This window comes from Neolamprologus multifasciatus, chromosome 11 (genome assembly GCF_963576455.1).
Source record: "Neolamprologus multifasciatus chromosome 11, fNeoMul1.2, whole genome shotgun sequence".
In the NCBI taxonomy this organism is placed as follows: Eukaryota; Metazoa; Chordata; class Actinopteri; order Cichliformes; family Cichlidae; genus Neolamprologus; species Neolamprologus multifasciatus.
In genome coordinates, this window is record NC_140449.1 from 33,256,622 (window position 1) to 33,284,010 (window position 27,389).

A 27,389-nucleotide genomic window follows, 5' to 3' on the forward strand; every position below is an offset into this window, starting at 1 on the left:
AAGAGCCGGCTGACTGACAGCGACAAACAGGATGACCGGCCCACAGGTCAAAACACGACACGGGGAACACAATCCTTCGGTATCAACAAGGACACTTACACATACTGAAGCTTGAGGTTGTTTTGGAAGGCGTAGGCAGAGATGAACCTCAGCTTGCAGAATGTGACCGTGCTGGAGAGGACGATAAAGCACAATGAACAGGAAAAATCAAGAAGCAAAAAAACACTCGGAATATAATGAAGTTTTTCTTTGTTGGAAAGAAAACAACTTTAATCTTTGTCGTTTAATCATTTTGAACACAGTGTATCTGACTTTTTTTCATTCTTAACCATTTATTCAATTTAGAGTGGCATGGTGGCGCTGGAGCCGATCCCAACTATCATTTGCTGAGAGGTGGAGCGGCCCATCACATTCACGCCTGCAGCCAATTTAGAATCACCAGTTAAACTAGCAAACATGTCTTGCATGCAACATCATAGTCCTTTGAGTATCAGGAGAGCACCCATGCAGGCATGCAGAAATCCTCATAGAGGTCTCAGTCAGCCAGCGAGTTCAAACCTATGACCTTCTTGCTAACCACTGCATCACCACTAGGGATGGGTACCGGTATCTGGTGCCATGATGGCACCAGTTCTGACATAAATGGTAGTAACCAGACCGAAAAGCAGCGCACATTTCGGTGCTTTATTTCGGTGCTTTTTTTTTCCTGAGCTGTGACACACTTTAGATTCTAGCCAATCATTTTACGTTTCCGAGGATAGTAGGCGGGTCCAGGTACGTACGTTCTTTTAGAGCTACAGATTAAAATGCCCAAGGCGAAGCGGTCAAAAGTCTGGCTGTACTTCACAGCAAAAGATTCAAACTCAGCAGCCTGCAACAAGTGCTTTAAGATGATACTGTGATACTGTGCAAAGGAGGTAACACCTCGAATCTGATGAAACACCTGTTTTTTTTAAAAGCCGAGAAATGCGCCGTATTTAATAGCTTGCTGCAAGACCTCACACCGAGCACATCTACTGCGGGTGTGGTGCCTGTTATCGGACCCGGAGCCCTGCTAGTGTAGCAGAAATGATGAGGATGATGATGCAGCAGCAGCCGTTCTTCTCTGCGTGAGTAGCTTAATTTTGTTCGTTTGTAATTTACGTTGAGTAGGCTAACCACGTTATTACAGTAATGCATGTAAGGTGAACTAGCAAACATCATCATAGCTACATGCGGCTGTCTTCTTGTTTGATGGCAGATACTCCCTTCACCCTGGCCAAAAAGGCTAAAATGACCAAAGAAAAAGTGGAAAACAGTTAAACATGAGAGGTTTTTGGACAAAGTTTGTGTTTTTTTCCATTGTTTAAGCACTGCTTCCAGCCAAGAGTGATACCATATATGCCCCATAGCTGCAGAAAAGGCTAACATTGTTATCTTTTTACAAAAAAAACAGCTGAACATGAGAGGTTTTTGGACCAATTTTGTGTTTTCCATTCTTTAAGCACCGGTTTGAGCACCGTTTAAGCACCGGCACCGTTTCAAAAGTACCGGTTTGGCACCGGTATCGGATAAAACCTAAACGATACCCATCCCTAATCACCACGCAACCTCAACGTTTGTCTATTTCTGCACAAACTCAGAAGTAAGAAGATCGTTTCACTTTCAGATACACAGTCTGGGAAGTATGCGAACATACTCTTGAGGCCGGAGCCTAATTTTGTTCCCAAAAAATAAGCTTTGACTGTTTTATCTGAGCTTTGAGCTTTCTGTTTATCTCGTAATAGAGTAAACACTAAATGGAGCAAATCCTGCAAACTAGTTCAGGCACATGCCTCACTTTCTTCAGGGGTAATAAACCAATCCTGCTTTTGTGGGTCTATTTAAACTAAAAATGTCCCATCTATCCCTCTGATATGTGAGTGTTGCTGCCCTTCATCACTCCCTTTTGGTTCAACCCCTCCTCTGCCTAAGCATTCACCTGTAGGCTTTGAGCAGATAATCATATCTGTGGGAAGTAATGTGCTCAGAGCCTAGACTCCAGTCTACCTCTATTCTCCTGCTGCAGGAAAATCATTTCAAACATCAGTTTTCTGACTGAAGTATAGTGTGAGAATAGAAAACCTGACACACACAACAATGATTAAGAGGACAGATTGTATAGGTATTGTATTGTATATACAGTCAGTTGTATAGGTTGACAAACTCAAATTAAGTTGAGAGAAAAGAATGACTTACAGGTTTTTCAGCTCTCTGTAGAAGATAAGGTCGACTTCTGTTATGTTCTCCAGGCCGGCTTGGTTTTCTATGTAACTAGTTAATAAAGAAAGGAGGACAGAAAGTGATGGAGAGAGAGTTAGATGAAGGTATTGTGTTGTGACCTTCAGTCTTTTGTTATGTAGACATTCATATACTGTAAGCTCATACTGAATAGGAAATATGCACAAGAAAAAAAGACTAATAAAAGGATTGATTGAACTTGATTCAGACCAGAAAAGAAGTCGTTTTCTTTGAGGGAATTCCAACAGTGGAAAGATGCAGGAATAACAGCAACAAGGAGAAATAACTACATTTAAAAAACAGGTGCTTTGTACCCAAACCCTCAAGAAATACGATGAAAAGACATAAAGTTTCTAAATTAAACAAAAAGAAGCTAAAGCAGGATTTATATTTCAGATTTGATTTTATCCTCTGATTGTTAACAATTATTTTATGCGTAGTCAATATAAGATTGCAGCAACTGAACAATAAAAACGTCACACGAAACGTTGTCCAGAAATAAACCTGGAAGCCACTGAAGTCAGCGTCATGACACTGAGGAAGACGATCCCAGCCACCTTTGTAAATATGGCCTTTTGAAGAGCAATGGCAGCTACTTGATGTGATGTGAACAGCATCATGGAAACCAGTTTCATCCCAGTGGTTCTTCACTCGGGTCAGTGTGTCAGACATGTATCAGATCTACCTCACATGAGAGTTATCTTAAACAGATATGAAAATATACTATTAGGGCTGCCACGATTAGTCGACTAGTCACGATTACGTCGACTATCAAAATCGTCGACGACTGATTTAAAAGTCGACACGTCGTTTGAAGCTTTATAAGATCCCAAAAGACGCAGGAATAAGTAGTAGGATTTAAGAGTGTAATAACGGACTGAAACAGAAGATGGCAGCACTGCATGAACAGGATGCCAGCTGCCGTTAAACCCCGAAGAAGAAGTAGTTCTGTCCCAGAATTCATAGCGCAGCCCAGCTCAGTTTCCAACAATGGCGGCAGCTAGTTAGTTTTAATATTACTCTTATTATTCTTTCTAGGTCACAAAATAAAAGTTTAACATATTTTCAGGCGAGAATGTAGCTGTGTAAACCTCAAATATCTGCTCAGTTTATCAAGACACCACATATTTTCAAAAGCGCTCCGACGTTTTCGGAGACGTCTGTTAGCCACTGCTCGATAGCTAGCCGGGGGCTAGGCTCACTAGAGCCGTGAGAACACCGGACTCCCGGAAGATCGTTTTCAAACCCACCGCTGTCTTTCGCTACTCAGGTTAAATATATATAAGTCACTTAGATAACTTAAAAATGTTATTGTTTGGCCTTTTTTTAGTATTTTATTTGTTCCTGAGTAAATCGGTTTGGCTGAGATTAAAGTTATAGTTTTTTACACAGCTGAATAAATGTCAAGCAGACAGCTGATTATCAGAAGTGTGAGATGCTCGAGAATTTACTCCGGTGTCCTGTTATATTTTAGATAGCAAGGAGTTTATTAAACTTCACCGAAACAATCTGCAAATTTCATTAAAATTTAATAAACTATCATCTTGTCTTTATTTTTAGTTAGCACATACCTTAAACACTTCCAGCTGTAAGCTAATGATAGTTATATAAGAGCAGATGCTGCTGGTGCAATAAGCTGTATGTTTGTCCAATGGATGATGATCGGATTAGTCGACTAATTGCAAAAATAATCGTTTGTGGCAGCCCTATATACTATCCTGTCAAAAGATTGGAAGTCTCACATGAGCAAAAGTTAAAACACTTTTTCTGCACTCTTAACAAACTGACCTGCAGTACGTCAACTTTATACAAATGCCAGCTTCTTAGTTAAAAGGCAACAATTATACTTTAATGTTCTCTCATATGTATGCTGTTACAAAGATCAAACTAAATTTCAAGTGATGAGATCAGCTCATATCAACCAAAAGCTCAAACTTTCAGTGAGAGCAGATATTCTTAGTATGGTCACCTCAGGTGCGCACTCTGACTTTGAGCACAGAAAATAAAGTTGTCTTAATCGGAGTGGAAAGCGAGCTAAAATAGGTTGTTTCAGATGTGCACAAAGGTCCAGTGTAATATAATTAAGGTTTTTTTTAATGAAGGTTATCAGTAACAACAGTTTGGGACATGCAACCCTGGAACTTGAACACCCACAAAACAGACTAAGAGCAGATGACAAACCCTGGCAAGAAGTCCAGGGACGCACAAATGGCAAAGCCTAATAAGAGCTGAATGTGCCACTTGTGTGGGGGAAAAAATAATGCCCTAAGATGTGCCAGGCGAACGGGAAATTCTTCTCAATGAGTCACTTTCCACTTTTCCAGACAGAGCCTACTCAGAATAACTAGTGAGCCGCAGATCGATGCAGCACTCAATGGAAGGACAGCCAGCTCTTTTCAGGAGATATCTGAATAGATGGCCCATTTAGACCTTCCAAGGATCTCACTGGAGATCTGTCCACCTCATTCTGTGCCCTTCTCCAACTCTCCAGTCCCTGCTAGGCTCCATATAAATGTTGCTCATTTTGCTCAGGAGGACACTTACTTAATGGGCTTTTAAAAAGATGTCTAGATACAAAAATTGAAGGATTTTATTTATGTGAGTGTTTTTAGCCCTTTGTTGAATGCATTATAGTATCCTTCAGAAAGTGTAAAATGAACCAAATGACCAGAATCAATAGAAAATATAAAAAATAATGCCCTTTTCTGGAGACTGCCTTGAGGCAAGCACAATAGAGAAGAATATGAAAAATAGAAAGGGAATGTTCAAACAAGCACAAGCTTTTTGTTACAAATAATAAGAAAGATTTAAAGATTTAAAGATGGGTTCTCTGCAGTATTAATGCACTTCTATCGTACGTAGATGAAACAATATGCAGAAATGTAAAAAACAAACTGTCACTATGAAAAATAACAGCAACAGAATACTGAGAGCAATAACACCAGTAAACTACACACAACCACATTGCTTTTAGCAAAATGAGCAACTTTAAACATTATTAAAGTCTTGATCAGTCACAGCCATACAGATGTTTGCTGAGTTAACTTCAACTCACCTCACCTCTGCATATCGAAGTTTCAATTTTAGCATTTTGGCCCCCGCCATGTTGGTTATTCAAAGCCAGAGGTTTACTTCAGGCACCAGTCACACCAGCATGGAAGCCAGTCAGTGACCAACTGGCTAAATAAATAAGTAAATAATAAATAAATTTTTATTTATATAGCAAATTTCAAGACAGAATCACAAAGTGCTGCACATAAGATTACAAGTCATAAAAAAGATTTAAAAAGAGAAAATAAAACAAGCAAAAAATTAACCAAAAGCAGTTTTAAAAAGGTGAGTTTTGAGTTGTTTTTTAAAAACAGCTACTGAGTCCACAGTTCTTAATGTTTGGGGGAGAGAGTTCCACAGTCTCGGGGCCACAGTGGCAAAAGCTCTGTCACCCTCAGTCCTCCTCTTAGTATTTTTTAAAGCAAGTAAGCCCTGATCAGATGACCTCAAAGACCTGCTAGGGACATCGGGCTGTAGCAGATCAAAGATGTAGGCTGGTGCCAGTCCGTGCACAGCTCTGTAGGTCAAGACCAGGATCTTAAAATAGACTCTAAATTTAACAGGAAGCCAGTGTAACTGAGATAATACTTGGAGGATTTTGTCAAAAGCCTCGCTGCAGCGTTTTGCACAACTTGCAGACGATCCAGAGAACCTTTGCTTAGACACATAAACACCACCGGTCTCGAGGAAAAATGTGCATTCTTGGACGACTTGCGATTGGTTGCTGGCGTTGATGCTTTTTAATGCTGAGCTCTAAGAGGACTGACTTGCTTTTGACAACTTGAATAACTGCTGTTTTTGCCACTTGTGCATTGGATCCATTTTTCACCCCATGGTTCCTGATGAGGCTATAATAGGTTTAGTTGGTCTGATGAGCACATAGTCAAGATATGATTACTGTGCTGAACACCCCATTGAAGACAATACCAGCTGACTGCTTCTTCTCTTAATAGCTCTTGCATAGTTTGGAGCTGTACTTTGTGCCACTGTCCTGTTGGCTCAAACCAATTAACATCCATAAGATATTGCATGGTCTTGTACAATGATGATTTATCCTGTACAAATCTCCCACTTTACCACCACCAACACCCCCCAAAATATCACGTTCTGTGTCATTAGTGGGAACATCTTTAAACATTAGAATCTGTCCATAACACCCTTCCCCATCATCATCATTTCTATCTTTTCTCTTCAGTCTTTAATCTCACATGTACCTTTCTCTGCCTAGAAGCCAATATCCTGGAGTTGGCCCTTCACTGTTGCGACTGATGTTTTGAGAGTAATGAAGCTGCCAGTTGAAGACCTATGAGGCATCTGTTTCTCAGACTCTGATGTGCTCTTGCTCAGCGGTGCACTGTGGCCTCTTACTTCTCTTTCTATTCTGTTTAGAGCCGGTTTGCCCTGCTCTCTGATGAGAGTAGTACACACTGTTTTATGAAATCTTCCATTTTTTGGGGGCAATTTTCCACATGGAATAGCCTTCATTTCTTAGACCAGGAATACTCTGACAAATTTCAAAAGAAAGTAATTTCTCATAAAACCCACAAAAAGCTCCAGAGGCTCGACTGGCCAAACTGCTTCCTTAATCAGCACAGGACTTTTAGGCTGTGCTAACGCAACCGGATGATGTTTTCTTTTAGTGATCAATTAGTATTTTGATACGATGAAGTTGCATTAGATAAACCTGTTGTATATCTAAATAGAAAATAAATATCTATGATCACTAGTTGGATTGATGACAGTCAGTCATGGCCTTTCTCATCAAACATTTGAGTGGTTATGTACCTATGAAACAATGCCACTGAATGATAATCAAATATCATAACCCCTTAATGCCTAGTGTACCATATTTGATGAGTTTTAGTGAGTTTTTGAATTCTAAATCATCAGAGTGATCTTTCCCCCCCCAAAAAAGAGTATTTTTGATTAATGCAATTACTAAAAACATTAGCAATGATTAATTAGCTGCAAATTATTCAGAAGACTTCAGCTGTTGAAATTTCAATCCAATCTGCTAAAAAAAAGATTCACAAATACAACCTTTATCTAAAATGGGAAACAATATTTTGAGATAAGCTTCGTGCTAACTAACGAACCATTTTCCTCCAACAAAACCTGTGACATGAGCTGAAAGGGCTATGTGAGGATGTGTAGAACGACCCTGAAGGTGAGATCCTACTTATGATTCAAAAGCTGATGAATGCTGTTTGCTTGAAGGGGACCTACAATGCTTTTCTTTACTTTCTGTCATGCATACACCGTCCTTGTGATGGATGCTCTCGCTGACGACAGCCAAAGTTTAAGCTAAGAGGACAGAATATCTACAAGCAATCCCTGAGAGCAAGGATATCGGATATCACTGCTCTAAACATCAAACAACATTTACATTTTTGTTTAATTAACGTTTCTGCTGAAATGACCTTAGCTGTGACATAGACCAGCAGTCCCCAACCCCCGGGCCATGGACTGGTACCGGTCCGTGAGTCGTTTGGTACCAGGCTGTGAGAGTTGAGGCTTGGGTGTGAAATTTATGGTTTTCAGGGTTTTTATCGTTAACTCAGTTTCCCTGGACCTTTTCCCGTGTTGTAGTTGTGTGAGTTATTTTGAAAAAAATATCTAGGCATTACCATAGCAACCAGAGAGCATTAAGGGGCAGAGAGGAGGATGTTACTCTCAACGTTGTTGGTGCATCTCAGGAGGACGCTGCTAATAAAGTTACACAATTACACTGTGAATTCTCATTTATTATTATATTTTTAAAAAATACCACAGGTTTTGTCTTGGTCATATCATTTTATTTTGTTGTATTTATCTGCAACACCTAAAGGCCGGTCTGTGAAAATATTGTCTAACATTGAACTGGTCCGTGGCGAAAAAAAGACGACTGCTGCCATAGACGGGATATAAAAGATGGATGGTGCACGGTGGTTTCTAGACTCCACAATTTGGTTTCTGCTCCACTCCAGTTTTCTTAATAAAGGTTTGATGTTGGATTTATTTGTTGGGGTTGGATTAGCTTCTCTGTTGGAAAAATTAAAGTGCCTTAAATGTGCATTTTATCTGAAACGACAATAAAACTTTGGTCCAATAAAAGTCTGACTTCACACCGGTAAACACTTTCCTGATAATTTTTTTGGCCCAGTCACTCATCTCCGGTCACTCTAAATAAAACAGAGTCTACTTAGCAAATCTTGGTGATACTATGTTTCAAAATGAAAGGAAATGCTCATCTAAAGGGCTTCAAAACGGGACGTCAGAAACCAATAGGTGACGTCACAGTAACTACAGTCACCTTTTGATAACCCTGGACAGGTCACCAGCCTTCCCTAACTGTCAAATCCACAGAAAAAGTCAATCTGGAATCACCAGCTAATCTAACATGCATCGATGGATTGTGGGAAGAAACAGGAGAACCCGAAAAGACCCACAAAGGCAAAAGATGAGCAAACACCAAAAAGAAAGGTCAGCTCTCGATAATTTATGGTTATGCTACTGCTTATGAGTCACAGATTTGAAAAATGTGTCATTTTGTAGCAAAAGTGGAGGTTATGCAATCGAAAAATGAATAAGAACGAAAGAAAGAGAAGGCTGGACCTGTCTTAAACATACCTGTGCTAATTTCTAATTAATGATGGTCACTTTCAGCGTGTGCCGTTGTTTCAACTTCCCAGTTCGCTCTTTGTCAGCTGCAACACACAAACCTTTTTGTTCATGTCTGATTGACCCACACAGCAATAATATGATTACAGGGCAGGTGGGCCCAGGATCGCCCATCGCCCTTACTTATTGGATTGAGCCAAGTGGGTTGTATATCATCTATTGTTCCCGGGTGGGGGCACTGACTGGCAATTCACAAAATTGAATTTATAACTCAGCTTATGATGAATTTCAGCCTGTGTTCCACAGTTAATGGCCCCTTGTTTGTTCCACATATCGGCTGTATTCCCTTGCACCGCCAATAGAGCGAAGTGTTGTTTGCTGGCATGTAGAGCACCACGCTAAACAGAAGCCCACTCGCTTATTGATTTCAGAGAGAATGTCAAGCCTCAACCTGAGCCCTACCAAGCATGTTGAGCTGCAGATACGAGGAAACACCTGGTGTGAGTACAGGGGAAAAAAGAAGGGGAGTATGGGTGAATAGAAGTAGAAAGTGGCAGTGGATTGACTTTCTCCAACGAAATAGCGTTTCAGAAATTTAGTTCCTTAACAGGTGCTAATTGCTCAGATCCGGGAACTGGAACAAAGAGAGAACAGCGTGGCGGTGCGGAGAGTGACATTTAGTTTTCCATGTTGGAGCTGATGGCGGGTTGCATAATAATACAGCAGCCTTCTTTGAATCACAGGTGGTCAGTTTTCCACTTCTTTTTCAGAGCAAAGTTTTAAAAAGCCAATTTTAAATAACAGTCATCTGCTGCAGACATGCTGTCGCAGACTGAGAAGTCTCAATTCGTCTCAGTTATTCGTGAGTTTTGTTCCCCAGGGCCTGCCTGTCAATCAGCTGGGTGATGATTTGTTTTAAAGCGTCATGTCTGGTTGTGAAGAGCAGATCAGCCATCTTCCATTTCATATTTTACCAACATACTGAAGCCCACTAAAGGAAGACGCACTCGGTCAGGCCAACCTTAGCGGTACGGGCAGGTCAGACAATCATTCAAGAATGGAATTTATATTAGAGCCACAAAAATTAAGAAATACTTTCTACACATGGTTTGGATAGTCTAGTATGTGTTTTTAACTATGACACATCAAGTACATATTTCCACCTAAACCTGTACAACTTCTTTTTCCTTCCCCTAAATATAACTAACAAGAAATCATCACATAGTTTATGTAACGCGATAAATTTGTATTATTCTGAAAACTTTGCACTCAAACCTGACATATCATCAGCAAAAAGAGAAACTTTGAAACTGCCAAAAGTAGAGCGAGGAGATCCACTGAAGATCTTGAGGGTGCGCTTGAAACAGACTGGCTGGAAGACATCAGTTTCCATCACTCTGTGGCAGTTACTGTCAGCTCCAGATCCAATATTGATTGCCAATAGCCAAAGTGTCTAAATTACTGACATTCGAATGCATCTCAGATAGCAGAAGCTTTATTTTACCTCAAGAGGAACCTAAATTTGGCTAGCAATGACATCATTCTCTGGAGATGAGAAATTATGGAAGATGTTGTGAGGCACAACCAGACATCACCAGCGTTGTGACCACTTTACCACAGTACAAGCTGTATCGGACTTTTTAATATGAAAATAATGAAAAACCAAAGTACATGTGCATTTGAACTTCAGAAACTTATAACGCATTAGCATTAAAGGAAGAATAAAGTCAATGTGTCTTACTGGACTCTGTCTATGGGCTACTTCTGCTTCCATCTCACGCATATGCACAACCTTAGCTATGACTGTAGAGCTAAACACCCAGAGCAGATATATAAGCTCTCTTAAACTGAAAAAAAGCCCCCAACTATTTACAAATGTGGCCCTAATGTGAGAATTCACATCAGATGTGAAGGCTTTGGAAAATTGCCCCATTAAAACCAAAACTCTGGCACTGAAACAAATTTTAGTGACAACATAAGGTGAACACAAACTGAGAAAATCAAGCTTGGCTGACAACCAACATCGAGGCATGTGAGCACATCTGACACACTCGTGCTCATTCAGAGGAACATGCAGAGCAGGTGCACATCGTACTCACATCTCTGTCACGTTCTCGCTCTCTTGCAAAGCAAGCGGCGGGATGCTGGTTATGCCATTGGGTTCCAGGCACTGCAGCATGGCAAAAGAGCACCGGCAAGCCGATGGGCATCCGCCCAGGGTGGGAGTCGGTGCCGGGCTCAGCAGGATGAGCACCAGGGGCAGCAGAAGTGCCAGGGCCCGAGGTGCCATAGCCATCTCAAAAAAAGGATTTCCTCAGCTCCACCAGCAGCCTTGGCAGTTGTAGTTAGAGTCAGTGTAATTCAGCTAATGCAGAGTGAGTAAGAGTGTTGAAGAGCTTTCACACAATCCTCCTCTTGACTCTGGAAGGGTTGAGATCCCAGCTGGTCAGGGTCTGGTACTGAGCCACAGCTGTACTGAGCAGCAGGAGGGGCAGGCAGGCAAAGCAAGCAAAGGGGCCCTTGGGACATGGTAGTAGTGGGCTGCAGCCTCTTTTTCTCTCCTCCACGATGAAGGGAGGAGCAATATAACACGGGCCAGAGTCACCAGACACCTCAGAAAAGGGGGAGAGGGAGGGGTGGAGGTGAAGGGTGTGTGTCGATGATAATGAGCAGAGGAGATGGGGATATGGTGGTGAACTCATCTCCTACTCCTCCTCCCCCATTCCCGGGTGAGAAGTCTGCTGTCCCGCCAGCAAAGCCAAGAAGTCAGGGCTCTTGGGTGCTTGGATGTATACAGCAGCGGTCTCACGCTCTCCCCACTGCAGCAACATCCGGCTGCATTGATGGATCTCTACGCCCCGGGAGTGACAGGGCTCTGGGAGTGACTGTGTCCCAATTGCTGGCAGGTTCATGACTGTTGACACTTAGGAGGTCAGTGATGACTAAGTAGCTGTGGAGGCGCGTGTTCTATTTACAGTAAGCTGTTTTTCCAAAAACTCCCAACAGGATTCAATAATAGGAAGTAAAAGCAGAGGAATGTAGGTCTTTAGAGTTTGTTTTTCCATCAATGGATCATTTAAAGTGTCGTTAGCCCCACATCATTAGCTCACAGTCATTTTAAAAAAGTGACTACTGAAACATTCTGCCAAATGTTATAGCACAGCCTTTATTAAGACATAACATCTGTTTAATCAGATGTTTCAAAAACTATTGCTCACTATAGACTTGAGTGTCCTTTTTCCCACAAATTGCATACAACCCAATAAAAAAATAAAATAAAATTCTACTCTCTATGAGTGGCATGATTCTGTTGCATACAAGTCAGGAAAAAAAGGACTGTGTTGCCAAAGAAGCTGAAATAGAACATTAAGTAAAATAAAAGAATCCAATTAGATTATTTTTTTTTAACTGTGTGTTTATTGAGTTTTAAACTTTACACTGACACCAAAATTAAACAAACAAACAAATAACCAAAACAACAACAGCAACAAAAAAAGAACAAAAACAACAACAACAACATAGCAGAACGAAACTAATCAAAGAGACAGGCAACCCGGCTCATGAATACAAAGAAATAAGTGGAAAATCCAGACATTTTGATTATGAGATACGATTAACAACACATATATGTAAATAATATGTAAATAATATTCATCCTCTTTATCGTATAACAACACTCACAGATAATCTCGCAAAGTTTACACTTTGACAGAGAACTGGCATTGTTAGAATCTTTGACCTCTTCGAGAATGGGGAATTTAGGACATTTGACTCACTGGAAGCTCGATATAATATATCAAATATATCAAGACTTCTACAAATATTTATAGACCAGAACCTTTGTATACAAGAGGAACAACTCACTAGATACTTCTGATTAATTGAGCTTTATTTATAGAGCTCCGAATTACAACAACAGTTGTCTCACAGTATTTTATAGTGAAGACTCCAGGGCTCGCAAAACTGCTAGCCCGACGTCCCGGGGCTAGCGATTTTTCCAGTCGGGCTACCAAAATCTATCTCTGCCCTGCCTGTCGGGCTATCATAGGAAGGAAAAATATATGTCAATGCTTTTGCATTCTTTCGAAAATGTAGCTGGGTAATTATGTCATTGGCATCGGTGAGCCACTGTCAATATGTGACATATTGAAATCGCGTTTATATTTGCGCTTGTTTTTTGCTTCACTTTCATTTTGCGATCGTGCGAATGGTGTGTAGAGAGCAGCAGCACTGATTGGTGAGTGACGATTAATTGCGCACCAATTCCTCTGACGTCGTCTTATCATTCATTAGCTTACTATTCAGACGCGACAAGTGAAATCTCTCGCAGCAAGCTTAAAATAGCAGTGATCTGCTTGCATTATACCCAGGCCCGTGAGAAAATAGCAGAAATATCCAAACCGACATACGCCATAAATGGGTCCCATATTTGATGAAACTTTTTGTCCCGACTATGTAGCTTGCATGTTAGGAAATCTAGTGACACATATTCCAATACCGTCCGATGCCATTGAGTGATCCAGTTCAAGAGGACACATTTCCTTGCACAGAATGTTAACAGTGCATAGAGCTGCTTTCCAAACGTCCCCCTAATTTTGTCGTTTGCCACTCCAAGTAGCATACACAGTGGATTGCATTCAGTGTCAGTGGTGAAGATCTTATCCAGTTCACACTTTATGAGGAATCAGAATTGCTGTATCTTCCGGCAGGACCATAGACAGTGCGTGAGGTTGCCCACCTCTATTTTACATTTAGGGCACAGCGGAGAAAGGTCTGAATTGTATTTATGGCGTTGAGAAGGTGATATGTGAGCTCTGTGTAGGATTTTAATTTGGATTGCCTTGACAAATTTCCCATGTGTGGGACTAATAAAGGTTATCTTATCTTATCTTATCTTACTTTATTACAGACGCTCAGAGATTTAGCATTCTCCCAAACTTTGTCCCATACCTCGTCAATGATCTCTATATTTAATTTCTTTTCCCAAGTCCTCTTCAAATTGGTTGTGTCAGTGACCCCAAATTCTGTTAACAGGCCATAACAAATTTTTATAGAAGTTCTAAGGTTTGGCTGAAATATCTGCTTTTCACATTTAGAGACAGTTTGATTAGTGAGCATCTGTATATGGAATTAGAATTAAAGGAAGCTTATTATACAACAAATAAGAAGCAGCCCTTATTAAACTAAAATCAGCTGCACCCACACTGTAATCTGACAACCAGGAAGGTGGGGATGGATATTCACAAAACAACAACTTTTTGAATTTGCCAACAAACTTAAATTCCTTTTGGCATGACTAGCAATGAATACTCCAGTTTCACCTCATTAACAGCTATACTGAGAATAACCAAAGACACGCCAATAATTCCTGAATTAATGAGAGCTTTAAAATATTCTATACACTAAATTATATAGCCTAGAGATCGATACGGGTGCAGGTGGGCTTGTGGATCATTCGTGTATCCCACAGTTATCAAAGTCTCTTGCTATCCCCATCTCCATGCTGGAAATGGATAACCCATTCTCCAGAACACGGAGAAACAAGGAGAAAATTTATAACCTACTGATAAACGTATATAACAACCCATTTGTCGACTCCAGACTCCCTGAATGAGTGTACAGAGCCAATATGACGTTTATACCAAAGAAAAACACAAACGCAGAGCGAAGTCTATCATATAGACTAATTAGCCTCCTCAGTGTGGAGGCTAAGTATTATCCAAGATACTGGCTTTCAGGGGAGAGAAGGTTCTAACTTCAATAACAGATGAGGTAAGATTAATTAGGGCTTGAATCCCATAACATAACAAAAGACGCCTACTCTATAGCATTCATTATCTCAACACCCATAAAAAATGAGGTGCTGCTGTTTCCACTGAGGCTGAAAAAGTCAGTAGAACTGAATGGGAAGATATGTGTCTGCTATCTGCTCCCTTCAAAATAAAACGAGGCACAGCTGATTAGAAGCCTTAGCATTGGCTAAATCCAGATATTCAAGAAATAAAAGTCGGTAACAAACATTTTATTGTACGCCGATGACATCGTTCTGACATTAACAAATGATTCCCACTAATTAGCAGCGTTAACTGAATGTGTTGAAGAAATCAGGCTAATATGTAGGTAGAAAGTAATTTGGCAATAATTATCCTAAATAGTGGAAGAAATAATGAACCAGCCTGAATTCAGCCTTGCCGCTTGGTACCGTCGGGGTTTGCACCATCAGCTGTTTGTAAATCTAAACATGACAACATTAGAACCATCACAATATCGTAAAATAACGCATTCATTTTAAGATTCTGCTTCTCATTTTTAAGTTTCTTCTGCACATCACCATTCCTTCCCTTCTGACAGCCTCCTGTTCTGTTACTCCTATCATACCATCTGCTCGTCTGACCACCATGAGCTTTCAGCCGAGTAGCCCCTCATCCTTGGAACCTGAAAGAGCTCTCACACATTGTGAAAAACAACCATGTGATAACTTATGCATTATGAGCCTGGAGGAAGCAAAAATATTTATAATATTCATCCTCTTTATCGTATAACAACACTGACAGATAATCTCGCAAAGTTTACACTTTGACAGAGAACTGGCATTGTTAGAATCTTTGACCTCTTTGAGAATGGGGAATTTAGGACATTTGACTCACTGGAAGCTCGATATAATATATCAAATATATCAAGACTTCTACAAATATTTATAGACCAGAACCTTTGTATACAAGAGGAACAACTCACTAGAAATTCCAGATGACTCACATCCGTTAGATACAATTTTTTCTGAAGTACAAGCAGCAGAAACACAAAATTTATTCTGACGTGTTTTGTTTGAATCTGGATAAACTTTCATGACTAATGAAAAATAATCTGTAATAGAAAATGATGTTTGAATACCTTGCAGAATTTCAATTTGCAGGTCTAAAGAATTACAATTTCATATTTTGCACCATATCTACTAGGGGTGCAACGATACACAAAATTCACGGTTCGATATTTTTTCGATACAAAAAAAATGTTCATGCCTTTTTAATTTGTCATTTATTAAAATTATAAATATATATTTTAACTCAAAAGTACAGTTTTTAAATTTAATGTTGCTGAAACAACAAAGTAATAAAAAAAAAAAATCTATCTGATCGAGAAATCCCTCATCTTTGGAAAAGAGAGTTTATTACAGAGAAATGGCTCTTTCCAAAATAAAAGCTATACTATACGCTTCTTCTGGGCTATATTCTCAGCAGCATATTAAACATATCAGGTCCCCATAAGGAGAATCATGTGCTAACGGCTGTCTAAATGACTCGGGTAAAGTTTGTAGCATGCGTGCTTGTTGTTTTTGTCTGCTTCCACTTGTCTTTGCACTAGGATGATGTCGGAGTAAATGTGCAGTCATATTCATTGTGTTCCCACTAGTGCTGTCAGCGTTAACCTTGTTGAAATGACGTTAACGCCACAACACGGCAAATCTCCGTTAACGAGCTACCGCGGATCGCCCGTGCATGGGGCTGGACGGCCAACACGTTAACGAGCTAACTGCGCTAACGCACTAGTTCCCACCAATGTAATTGAGCATTGCAGCACATCCGACATACTGTTTTACTTTAGTCTATGACTCGCTTACCTTTAGGGTCATACGTCACATGAAAACCAAAATAGTTCCAAACGCCAGATCTGAATGAGGGTGGGGGAGGTTCAATTTGCCATGTTGCAAGGAGAGCTTAACTTCTGTCTCGCTAGCTTGCCCTGCGCTCAGTGAATCTGTGTTCGACTACTCCGCCTAGGCTGCACTGTCGAGCGCAGATCCACTGAGCGCTCAACACAGACAGCATGGTCAGAAGAAAAGTTGATAAAATAAATCAAAAATTTTGTATTGTTCGATACATATGCGTACTGAACCGAAAGCACTGTATCAAACGGTTCAATATCGATACGAGTATTGTTGCACCCCTAATATCTACGTACCGTAAACCAGTCAATCAATCAGTTACAGATACTTCTGATTAATTGAGCTTTATTTATAGAGCTCCAAATCACAACAACAGTTGTCTCACTGTATTTTATAGTAAAGACTCTAATAGTATAAAACCCATTCCAACCCTGCACGACCAAAAGCTGTCAAAGAACGTCACTGACAACACCGTAGATCTGCATTATGTTACTTATTTCACAACCTCTGCTGTTTTTCTGCATAAACTGCAACATATTCAAACCATCTTCTACATGAAAGAGGTATGAGTTAAAAAGCAAAGTGAGACCATGCTGATAGGCGAGTTCACTGACGGTGTGATTTATCCTACAGCTGCAAACATTAACCTGCTGCAGAGACCCGTTACTGTCTATCACTCATATATTCTTTAGATGAGTGCAGCCAATTTTCATCAGTGGGCCATGCACTGTGCCCCACCCCCATTTCTCTTGGTCACTCTGCACATGAGTAAGGTCAAAATGTCCTGACCACAGTTACTGGCCATAAGCTAAATAGCTATTTTTTGCTGCTGTCATCAGGATTATCTGGTGGCTTAATTGCACTTCCTTTTGCTTGGCCTTAGCTCAGCAAAAGCATTCATTCACACGATAAAGTGTCTGAAAGCTTAGACGTAGCAGATGAAGATGATACTTTTCTTTGAGGTTTATGTAATGCAAGCAGGTTGTAATGTGTGCTTTCTCGTTTAAAAACAAATTTAAAAACATATTTACATTCTTATTAAAACATTTCTATAATTTCCAAGCTCTGTTTGACACAAGGATGTCCTGGTGGCAAGGTGGTGTCTGCATATCTGCATAGGTGCACTTAGTTAGGGCTCTACTAAAATATCTGTTGGAGAAATTTCGAAAACTTTAAAAATTTCCCTGTAGTACCAAGGGCCCAGGATTTAAAGGTAGAATAATGTCTCAGCATCTCTTAATTGTACTTCAATGTTTCTCCTACAGGCCTCCAGATGGAGTGAGCTGCAAAATAACTGTGCAGAACCCACAAAGGGAGAAAGAGAGCAAGTCGCAACAGGCCCAAAACAACCAACTTGTTCCCAAGGCGTCAATTACAGGACTTTCTGTGAGATGCCACTGGAGTCAGAGAGACATACACAAGCCTCCTTTGACATAAGAAACTTGATGGAAAAATTGTGCCAAAAGAGAGAGAGAGGGAGAGAGAGGGAGGGAGAGAGAGGGAAAGAAATGGGCTTAGGCACCAAAAACAACTCTTAGTTTTAGGAAATGTGATGGTTCCTGTACAAGCATCCATATGTGACAACCTGGGACGGATTTTCCTCTCTCTTCCTCCTGTTACCATAACCTGTTGCCAAAGAACACCTTGTGGGTATCTGAGAGATGACAGATAACTTTACAAAACATATTTGATGCCCTGTTAATGTGAAAACTCTAAGAACCCAAATAAAAGAGAAAACCACAGCATTCGTTCTTTCAAATTCTGTCAACAAAAGAAGATGCAAGGTCCATAATATACTAAAAATGAATTGTCCATTTATATCTATGTCTGTGAATAGCTACTAAATTTCCAATGCCTTAGACACAACACTGCAGAGGTACATGCTGACATCCCACAAGTGCACCTGTAAAAATGATGATGATCTCCTGTCAGCAGGAAAACGAGAAATCAGTGTAAAATATTTTAACCTGAAAAAAAACCAGTCTCAAATCTCAAACATGGGTCGATGATAAAACTTACACCACGCAGACCAACATAGACCCACATGTATCTACGTTGTATCTATGCTGTATATTAGGGCTGCACGATTAATCGTTAGAAAATCGCGATCTCGATTCATACTTATGTGCGATCTCATTTCCAAATGACAACGATTTAAAAAAAACAACAACAACAAAAAAAAAAGACGATGACGATTGTACCGCATTTTGATCCGGGACGTAATCTGCATGAAAACAAGCGCTCACTCTTCCTGCTCAACAAATGACAAGGGCGGAGCCTTATACCACGTGATACAGAAGCTGGCTGCTAAAATTAGCAGGGAAAAAACAACGGAGAGCACGTCAGGGATGACGAGAAAGTGACAGGAGAAAATCCGTCCCGGTCAACCACCCAAACATCAATAACGGGAACCTTATACAGCGCTTCTCTATACACGTCGAACTCCCGCAGGCACAAAGAAATTACGGAGGCTATTACTTATCACCTGACCAAAGATATGGCTCCATCAACACTGTGCAAAATGAGGGATTTAGGAAAATGATCAACACCCTAGACAAACGCTACACAGTGCCGTCCCGCAACTATGTTTCTATTGTTGCACTACCTGCTCTATACACGCAGTGTCGAGCAACGGTGGAGACGCAATTTCAAGCAGTACAACATTTTGCGGCAACGACAAAACGTGAGACATTTGTTGTTTTTATGTTTATTTATTGTTTTTATGTTCAGTCTCAACTGTTACGAAGTTGATGTGCAGTTAATAAGCGCAATAAATATTTATATTGGAAAAGAAAATCATGAGAGAATCGTGATCTCAATTCTAAGCAAAAAAATCGTGATTCTCATTTTATGCAAAATCGTGCAGCCCTAGTGTATATGTATCAAAAGAATAAAGTCTGACATACAGATGTAGCATTTTTAACTGGCTCCACTGCTTTGACCAAAGTAGTGCAGCATTATACAAATTTCTTCTTATTTTCTTTCCACTGAGTGTTGGTTATTGTTGTGCTGATGATTTGCTCCTTTTGTAAAGCATCTTCTTTTTGTTTGTTTATGCTTTTATGATACGTTTATAAATCACAGATTTTGGCAGATTGCACTGTAGCTGTAATTTTTACATAGTATTACAGATGCAGACTTTAAATCTTTAAATCTCCTTTACTTATTAAACCCCTCTTGCTTTTGCTACTATCATTATTTGCTGCCCTGTTGTTGTTTCTCTTGAATTCCCCACAGTGATGCAACCAGTTTTACATCCAAATGAAAGCTAAGTAGAGGGACAACGAATTTAGCGACCCTCGGTTCAGGCTGGATACAATATAATTCCTGATAAAACAATAACCAATCAAGCGATTTACATTTACTGCCCACACACATCATCAGCTTCCTCCAGAGTTTCTAGTTAATTTCCAAAAGTTGAAAATTGCAACAAAACATCTTTTGAAATTTCAGAACAAAAGAAGAATATGAGAACAATGTGAAGAGCTTTTTCCAATGAGACGTCCATCAGCAGAAAAATATCAACTACTCTTATAATAATGAACAACAAATCAAAAATACTCCTCTTGTCATAACATAGTGGACATTCATTCAGCTTTTTTAGCTGAGCAGCGATTTAGAGGAGAAAAACTTCACACATTTCCCTGATCTGTCTTTTGATTTCCAAGTGACGGAGCCGGTTTAAACGTGTACCCTGCTTATTTCTGCACCCCTCCCCAAAAAAACCCACACAATTCATTTAAAAACAATCTAATTTCCCCACAAGCCGTAAGACAGTTTTTCAAACTCATGTCATTTGGAAACAGTCAACTTTTGACAGATAATAACGGTCTCATTTCTCTCTGGCTGTTTAATTCGATTAGTGTTTTTATGCATTATGGTGATTGATGGTCACAGAAGGGGTTAATTGTGACACTTGGCTTTTTCAACCTCCCCCGTCATGTCAAAGACAAATACAGCAGTTAGGACGCCGCTCATGGGGACGAGACACAGACGTTGTTGTATCCTGTTTGAGAGACTTGACTATGTTAGCAGCCGTATCTATAACATATGTCCTGTCGCTATCTCTCTGGTGCACATGCACACACACAGAAACGTGCATAATACAATCAGCAGCACTGAAAACAGCCTCAATAAATCAATCATTACACGCAGATTTAAAGATAAGCTAAGTAACATTCTATACTTTCTTGCTGTCAACAAATCCAATGAAAAATATCTGTATTGTTCCACTGTGGAGCTCTATTGTTGCTGGAAAACTATTAAAAATGCATTAGTGAGCTACACTGCTGCGATGAGTGGCATGTTCCTTCTTTTTTGTTTTGATTTAATCCCACATGCATGTTGCATTAAGTACCCACTGGAGCTCCAAACGTGTATAAAAATCCTACCAAATGACGTTACTCCCCTTTGAGAACTACAGCACAGAAAGGTTTTTTGCCTTTTTAGCCACAGTCGCCGTTCGACTCTGTGGATTTAGCTGCACTTCTGTCGGCTAGTGCTCTACCACTTTGGTCCACACAAACATTTCTTAACTGTGTTTATAAAATTCAGTGTTACACATTCAGTACGTAAAGATTTTCCTGGTCCCCAGAAGGTAAACATCATATTTGTGTTTTTGACATGGGGGCTGTTATTCCTCAACCCAGTCTCTTGGCAACTAAGAAAACTGAGCTTTAAAATAAGTTACGCAAACCTTATCAAGCAGTTTTTATTGTCTAAACCTATCATTTGGTTGGGCAGCAATACTGCCCAACCAAATACCTTTTTCTAATTAATAACTTATTTTGAATCAATAATATATTCATACAGTATTTAAAACAATACAAAAGAAGTGTTAAAAAGAAATCTTGCCCTATTAAGAAGTGAAAAATGTCTCACACCAGCAGCTTCCTGTTTTTTCACCATTCAAAAGTGGACCTTATGTGTAATTATGGGAGTAAAATAAGGGTTGGAAAACCACATCTAGAAACACAGCCGCATCAAGCAAAACAAAACAGTCAGATAAGTCGAACTTTACTCAACTCATTCTTCTTGCTTCCTCCACTTCCGTACCATTGATTCATTAATGTTGAATTCTCTCGCAGCTGCTCTATTCCCATGTTGTTGCAGTATATTAATGACTAACCTCGTATTGTGGATGGATTATCCCAGTTGTTCTCCTGACTGAAGTTTGATCCGTTAACAGCATCCTGCCATGCGATTGCATTTGTCCCTAACCACCGGGAACCCTCACGGAAACTTTTATCGAGTGGAAAAAGGTTAGCGTTCATCCTCCAACTTCACTGTGTTTATGTTATGCTAATATAGTTGTGTAGCACATCATTATATACCAGCTAGTACAACTTCAGTAACCCTACAAAAGTCACTGCTGTTTAGTTTTCTGTCTTCATTTATGTTGGAAGTGACAGCGGAGCTGTACGTTTTAGTTTTCTCAGAAATCTCTGTCGGAACATGCTATATCATGTTTAGATGGAAACTAGCGAGCTAACTTCCTGCTAACGTCTAACTCCGTTAAATTTAATAAATTCTGTTTTCATGGATGCCTGGATGTCAAACTTAATTGTTACACCTGGTAAAGCAGCAACGCTGATGATTTAATTAAAGATGAAAGAATTTAGACAGTTTTTAACTCTCAGTGATGCCGCAGTGTTTGTTTGACTTTGGGACCTGATGAGACGGAGTTTAGGACCCAGATTCCTCCACGAGGCTCCTGACTACGGCAGCCGTAATGCTCCGACAATCCGTCAAGCGGGACGACTTCGTAGCTTACCAAAGTCATACTAAAACATTTTTGACAGATTATTGAGTGCCATGTACCTCATAAAATCGATTCGAGGTCAGTAAGCACAACCAGCATTCATACATAAGGTGCACCGGATTATAAGGCCCACTGTCGATATCTGAGAAAATTAAAGGATTTTAAGTGTCCCTCATAGTCCGAACAATACGGTACTTATCTTTTTGGTCAACATATAGTACAAAAAGTAAAGCTGAAAGGAAAACATAAAGTATAGAGGTAAGTGCTAGTAGGGGATATTTGTGAATCAGGGATGTAGCAACATCAGAAAACTCAGATGTGTTTTACCTATCACTGTTGTCTTAAGACAACAATTATGCTGAAGCATAGAAAATATATATACAGTTTTGGGGGTGGATTCAAAAATAGATTAAAACTATAATAATAATAATAATAATAATAATAATAAAGCCCATCAAAACACACTTTCTGTTTTGTGAATGTGTAATATATCCCACACATCTGAGCACGTGTAAGGTTAAACACGTGGATGGGAAGAGTGAAAGAGAGGCAGCGCTTCTGCCAGAACCTTAAACAATAATCAATCTGTTTCACATTTAAGTCCAGCAATGGAGGAAGAGAGAGAGTGAAGAACGGAGAGGGAGCGTAATGAGAGAACGAGCGGGTGAGTAAAAGCTCTTTTGGATCAAGTACAAGGAAAGTCTTTTACACTTGAAGTGGTAAATGCACAAAGCGGCCATGTTTGTATGTACCCTGACGCTCACTCGCTCTGCATTGACTTGTGTATGCGAGAGTGATCCGATGGATCGTGTTACCTGCTGTATGCTCGAAACAACAACCAGAAAAATCTAATTATCCAATGATTCATTGCTCCGATAAATAATTCTCCTAAACAAGATAATCACCAATCTTTTTCACATTGAAAAATAAATCAATTTTTGTCCCCTAATCCATCAAGACTATTTTTTTCTCAGTTGATATTCTGATATTATTTCATTTATTATCTTTATTTATTTATTACTGTGAAATTTGAAATGTGTAAAATTTCTTCGATTTCCCGGGAGTGTAAGCCAGCAACCTCCCAGCACCACTCACCAACCAGTTGGAGAATCGTTTCCCCTGTGATCGGTGGTTGCTAAGGGATACCATCCAGTCCCCAGCGCTGTGTGATTGAAGCCTTGGATAGACTGTAGCAGGTAGAGGTTTTAAAATTCTCAGTATGGCCTTGAAATGACCTTTTATTAAAAATAATAATAATAATAATTTTTAAAAAATCCTGATTATGTCAAGCATCCAGTATTTATAGAAAGGACACATACTAGTGATTTGATCAACTCTTTGTCACATGTGAGTCCCCCATTTGTTTTGGAAGTAAAAACTGAATCACAGGAATACCTCTCTACTACAACCCACTAATTAATTAAACTCGAGGGGGTAGGGACAAATAAGTAAATACTTCCACCTACTCCTTTTCAAACAAATAATGGAATGATATTTGTAATGATTGTGAAGGCACATGTTTGAAATGAAAATGAACTGAACTGAACTGAACAACTCACTTCTTGTTTTGCAAGTTTGAAAGCATGTCCCCCTTTATTCATAGGACATGTGGAAGCCTTGGGCAATTATAATTCCAAAGTAATGACCCTGTTTCAGATGGTATTGAAGGTTTTTCCCTTTTAAAAAAATTGTTTTTTGTTGTATTGAAGTGGTCTGCAGCCCTGCAACGGAGTACTTAATTCTGAAGATGTTCATTTTTCCTTCAAAATGGGCTGGGCGTTTGTTTTTTATTGGAACTTCACTGGTTCATTGAAAAACGAATAAAATATTTGTTTGTTTTTAAACTTTGCAAACCACAAAGTGAAATTAACTACTTCAACTGTACATTTAGTGGTATAGATCCATTCTGTATGTATACGTCATTAAAAAGCACAACGCTTTTCAATCCAAAGGCTATAATCCACTTTAGTATTAGAGGAACCACAATAGTTTCTTCCTTTGTAATAAACAGCGATTCCTGATATTAAAGGGACTTTTTAAATCGCTGTCCTGCCTTCACACTTTCACACTATTTTCTCAGCAAGATACTAACGAACAAAATGCTTCGACGCTTTTAGCTTTTTGGAGGAAAATGTTGAAGAGTTAATTCAATCTCTTACCTCAATTGTTATTTATGAAACCAAGGAGTTTATCAAGCACTTTCAAAAATACAATACTCAAAATTTTATTTTATTCTGAATGAGGCAAAGATATATATATATATATATATATATATAAAACAGGAACTAGCTGACGTACCCGATTGTCCACTAACACAGAGGTGGCAGGAACGGAAAACATTAAAAAGCCTGAAGCTCCAACATCACTTGTGGTATGAAGAAAAACTTTATTACCTGACCACGGCATTTTTTGAAACGTAAAGAAACACTGAAATGTGTTAAGGTTCATTTCTGTCTGAACTTAAATGCAGACGTAAGAAAGTAAATAAATCAATAGATAAAAAGGTAAACCAATGCAAAAACATACAAAAATAACAAAGCACATGAGCAGGAGTATTAAAAACTCACACACGACAAAACTTGTATGTCTAACACAACGATGTCGACAAAACGTTTTGCAGCGTCAAAGGCACTTGCAGTGGCACCCAAAAGGCAGAGGAAGATGCTAACCATCGCACAAAAAGTTGGACTTCTGGACATGCTAAGGGAATGTAGAAGTTACCGTATTTTTCGGACCATAAGGCGCATTAACCAAAACAAAACAGTCGGATAAGTCAAACTTTACTCATTCTTCTAGCTTCCTCTGCTTCTGTACCATTGACTCATTAATGTTGCATTCTCTGGCAGCTGCTCTATTCTCATGTTCTGAAAACAGGGTTTGATCTTTCATTTCGTTTCATTTTATAATGCTGGACTTATTTTTCAATGAAACTTTGAACTTTGAGAGTGTTTGAACAAGAGTGACAGTTCATGCCTGTCTGAGAAAAGAGTATAAAGTGTGTAGTGAGGGGTTTTACAGCCTTAAAACATCTATAAAAATTGTAAAAAATAAAGCTGTCTGCTTCGCGGATTTCACCTATCGTGGGTCATTTTTAGAACGTTTCTCCCGCAATAAACGAGGGACCACTGTAAAACAAAAACAAAAAAATTCACACTAAACATGAAGACATAAATGAGAGAACGCAGAAGGATGAGCTGTCATGTTTCAAAGTAGTGATGCTGAGATCTTAGCGTGATTAGATGAACCATAACCAGACCCCCTGTCCATAAACAACGTATACGGGAGCATATGTCCTCTGCGTCTTATCAGATCAGTACAAGCTGATGGAACAAGATACAGAGAGGGGACACTTTGTAAGCAAGCATCCTATGCATAGTCTTTATCTAAAGATCTGGACATCACAGCCGCAGCCTCTCTACACATAAAATCCTCTCCTCCCCGATCAATACACCACCAAGCAAAACAACACTATTGGGTGAAGTCGTCTCAAATTCTTCATCATTTTTTTTTAATGTCACCCAACCCCCTTATTTTCATCTGTGGCTGGGTCATCAACACCCAACCAGTAATGCCCAGAACAGTGTGCATGCATCTGTGTGTGTAGATCACAGGGGTAAACCCAGAATCAATGTGCTGGAGCAGGCCATGGAAGAAGGTTTATGTGTGGGTGTGTGTATGGTCTGTGTGTAACCAGATAAGCCTGTCTCAGCCCCTCATTAGTACCCGGGCTATGGACACCAGAGGCCTCTGAGAGGCTCATGCAGATGAGCAGAAATCTGAGGAGCTGTGGTAGGAGCTGGGGGGGTAGGGAGTAATGAATAACAGGGTCTCTTTGCTCTTTTCATTCTTTTGCTATCTATCTACACCCATCCCTCTTCACTTTAATTTGTTCCTTAGCACCAGTTCAAAACTGCTTCGTGACAGTACAGAAAAGAGGTCTCTAGCAAATCTGGAGGCCCAGCATTGGACAGTTTAAGCTTTATCAAAGAAGAAAGCTTTAGGCCTGATCTTAAAGTAGAGAGGTTCCCAGTCTTCTGAAACTAAACTGGGAGCTGGTTCCTGCCTCCCATTTCACTTTTAGAAATTTTAGGAACCACAAGTAAGTCAGACGTCTAAACCGAGTCCAGTCCTTTTGTTTACTGGAATAGTAGGCTTAAGGCCTTTATGCACCATGCAAAATTCAAGTCAGCAGTCTTCTCCATGATTGTGCAGCCTACAGAACTAGACTGAGTGACCATTTAACCCTTTAAGACCTACCATAGAACCAAGTCCGCCAGAGCTTATATTATATTTTTACATGCTGTGGAGCCATTTTTGGGAGCATTTCAAGTTGATATACATCAATACAACCATTATAGCCTAAATTTTAATAATATGTCTGCATTAAGTGCATAGTAATTACATAAATTGCAAAAAAGTGCAATAAACTACAAAAAAATTGAAAATTGTTTTTGCTTTTTTAACATATATTTCTAGTTAGAGAAATTTAAGAGGCTTATCCCTCAAAACTGTAAATACAAAAAAGTTGCACAAAATAGTTTCCCACCACAGGAAATTTATTTTGGGTGTCTTCATAGTTTTATTTTTGAAATACACCAATTTCCATACACTGCAGGAAAAACAAAAATAAATATTATAATGCAAATTTGCAAAATAACAGCATATGCATCAAAATAAACTATTTCCAGCAGTGCAATATGAGTCCTAAGCATCCCAGAAACGACACAGAAAGTCAGAAAGTCAAATATAACTTTTAAAAACACCAGTATAGGCTCATAAGGCCCTGATGGTAAAAAACTACATTTCCGCAAAAATGACGTCACTTCCGGTTTCGGCCAAGTCGTGGCGGACATGTGATAGTTCGTGCTGATGGACGTAGGAAGTGTTATGAACAGCTGATCGGATCGGCAAAGCGTGTTCCTGGAATATTATGTTTTTGTTGCTGCAAGCGCTTTTTATGCAGTTTTTGCAAAGTTATATGTGGAAGGAAACTGTGACCGAGGACAAGCTGATGGCATAAGATGTAAGTACAACTCCTCCGGTTTCATATGCAAA

At 39.6% G+C, this 27,389-nt stretch overlaps 1 protein-coding gene across 4 annotated transcripts in view; it reads right to left on the reverse strand.

The window, feature by feature from the left end:
• Nucleotides 1-27,389, reverse strand: part of ntrk1 (neurotrophic tyrosine kinase, receptor, type 1) — a 108,444-nt gene that overhangs the window by 48,842 nt on the left and 32,213 nt on the right. For 2 of the 4 annotated variants that reach the window (XM_085178293.1, XM_085178292.1), the window contains exons 2-3: nucleotides 2,218-2,292; nucleotides 100-171 (exon numbers count right to left, since the gene is read on the reverse strand). Coding sequence is in view for 2 of the 4 variants with exons in the window: in XM_085178291.1 (XP_085034417.1) it covers nucleotides 100-171; nucleotides 2,218-2,292; nucleotides 11,010-11,206 (344 nt within the window). In the remaining 2 variants the exon portion in view is untranslated. Of the gene's footprint in view, nucleotides 1-99; nucleotides 172-2,217; nucleotides 2,293-11,009; nucleotides 12,609-27,389 lie in introns of those variants that run through there. The other 2 variants (XM_085178291.1, XM_085178290.1) reach the window with 2 other exon arrangements.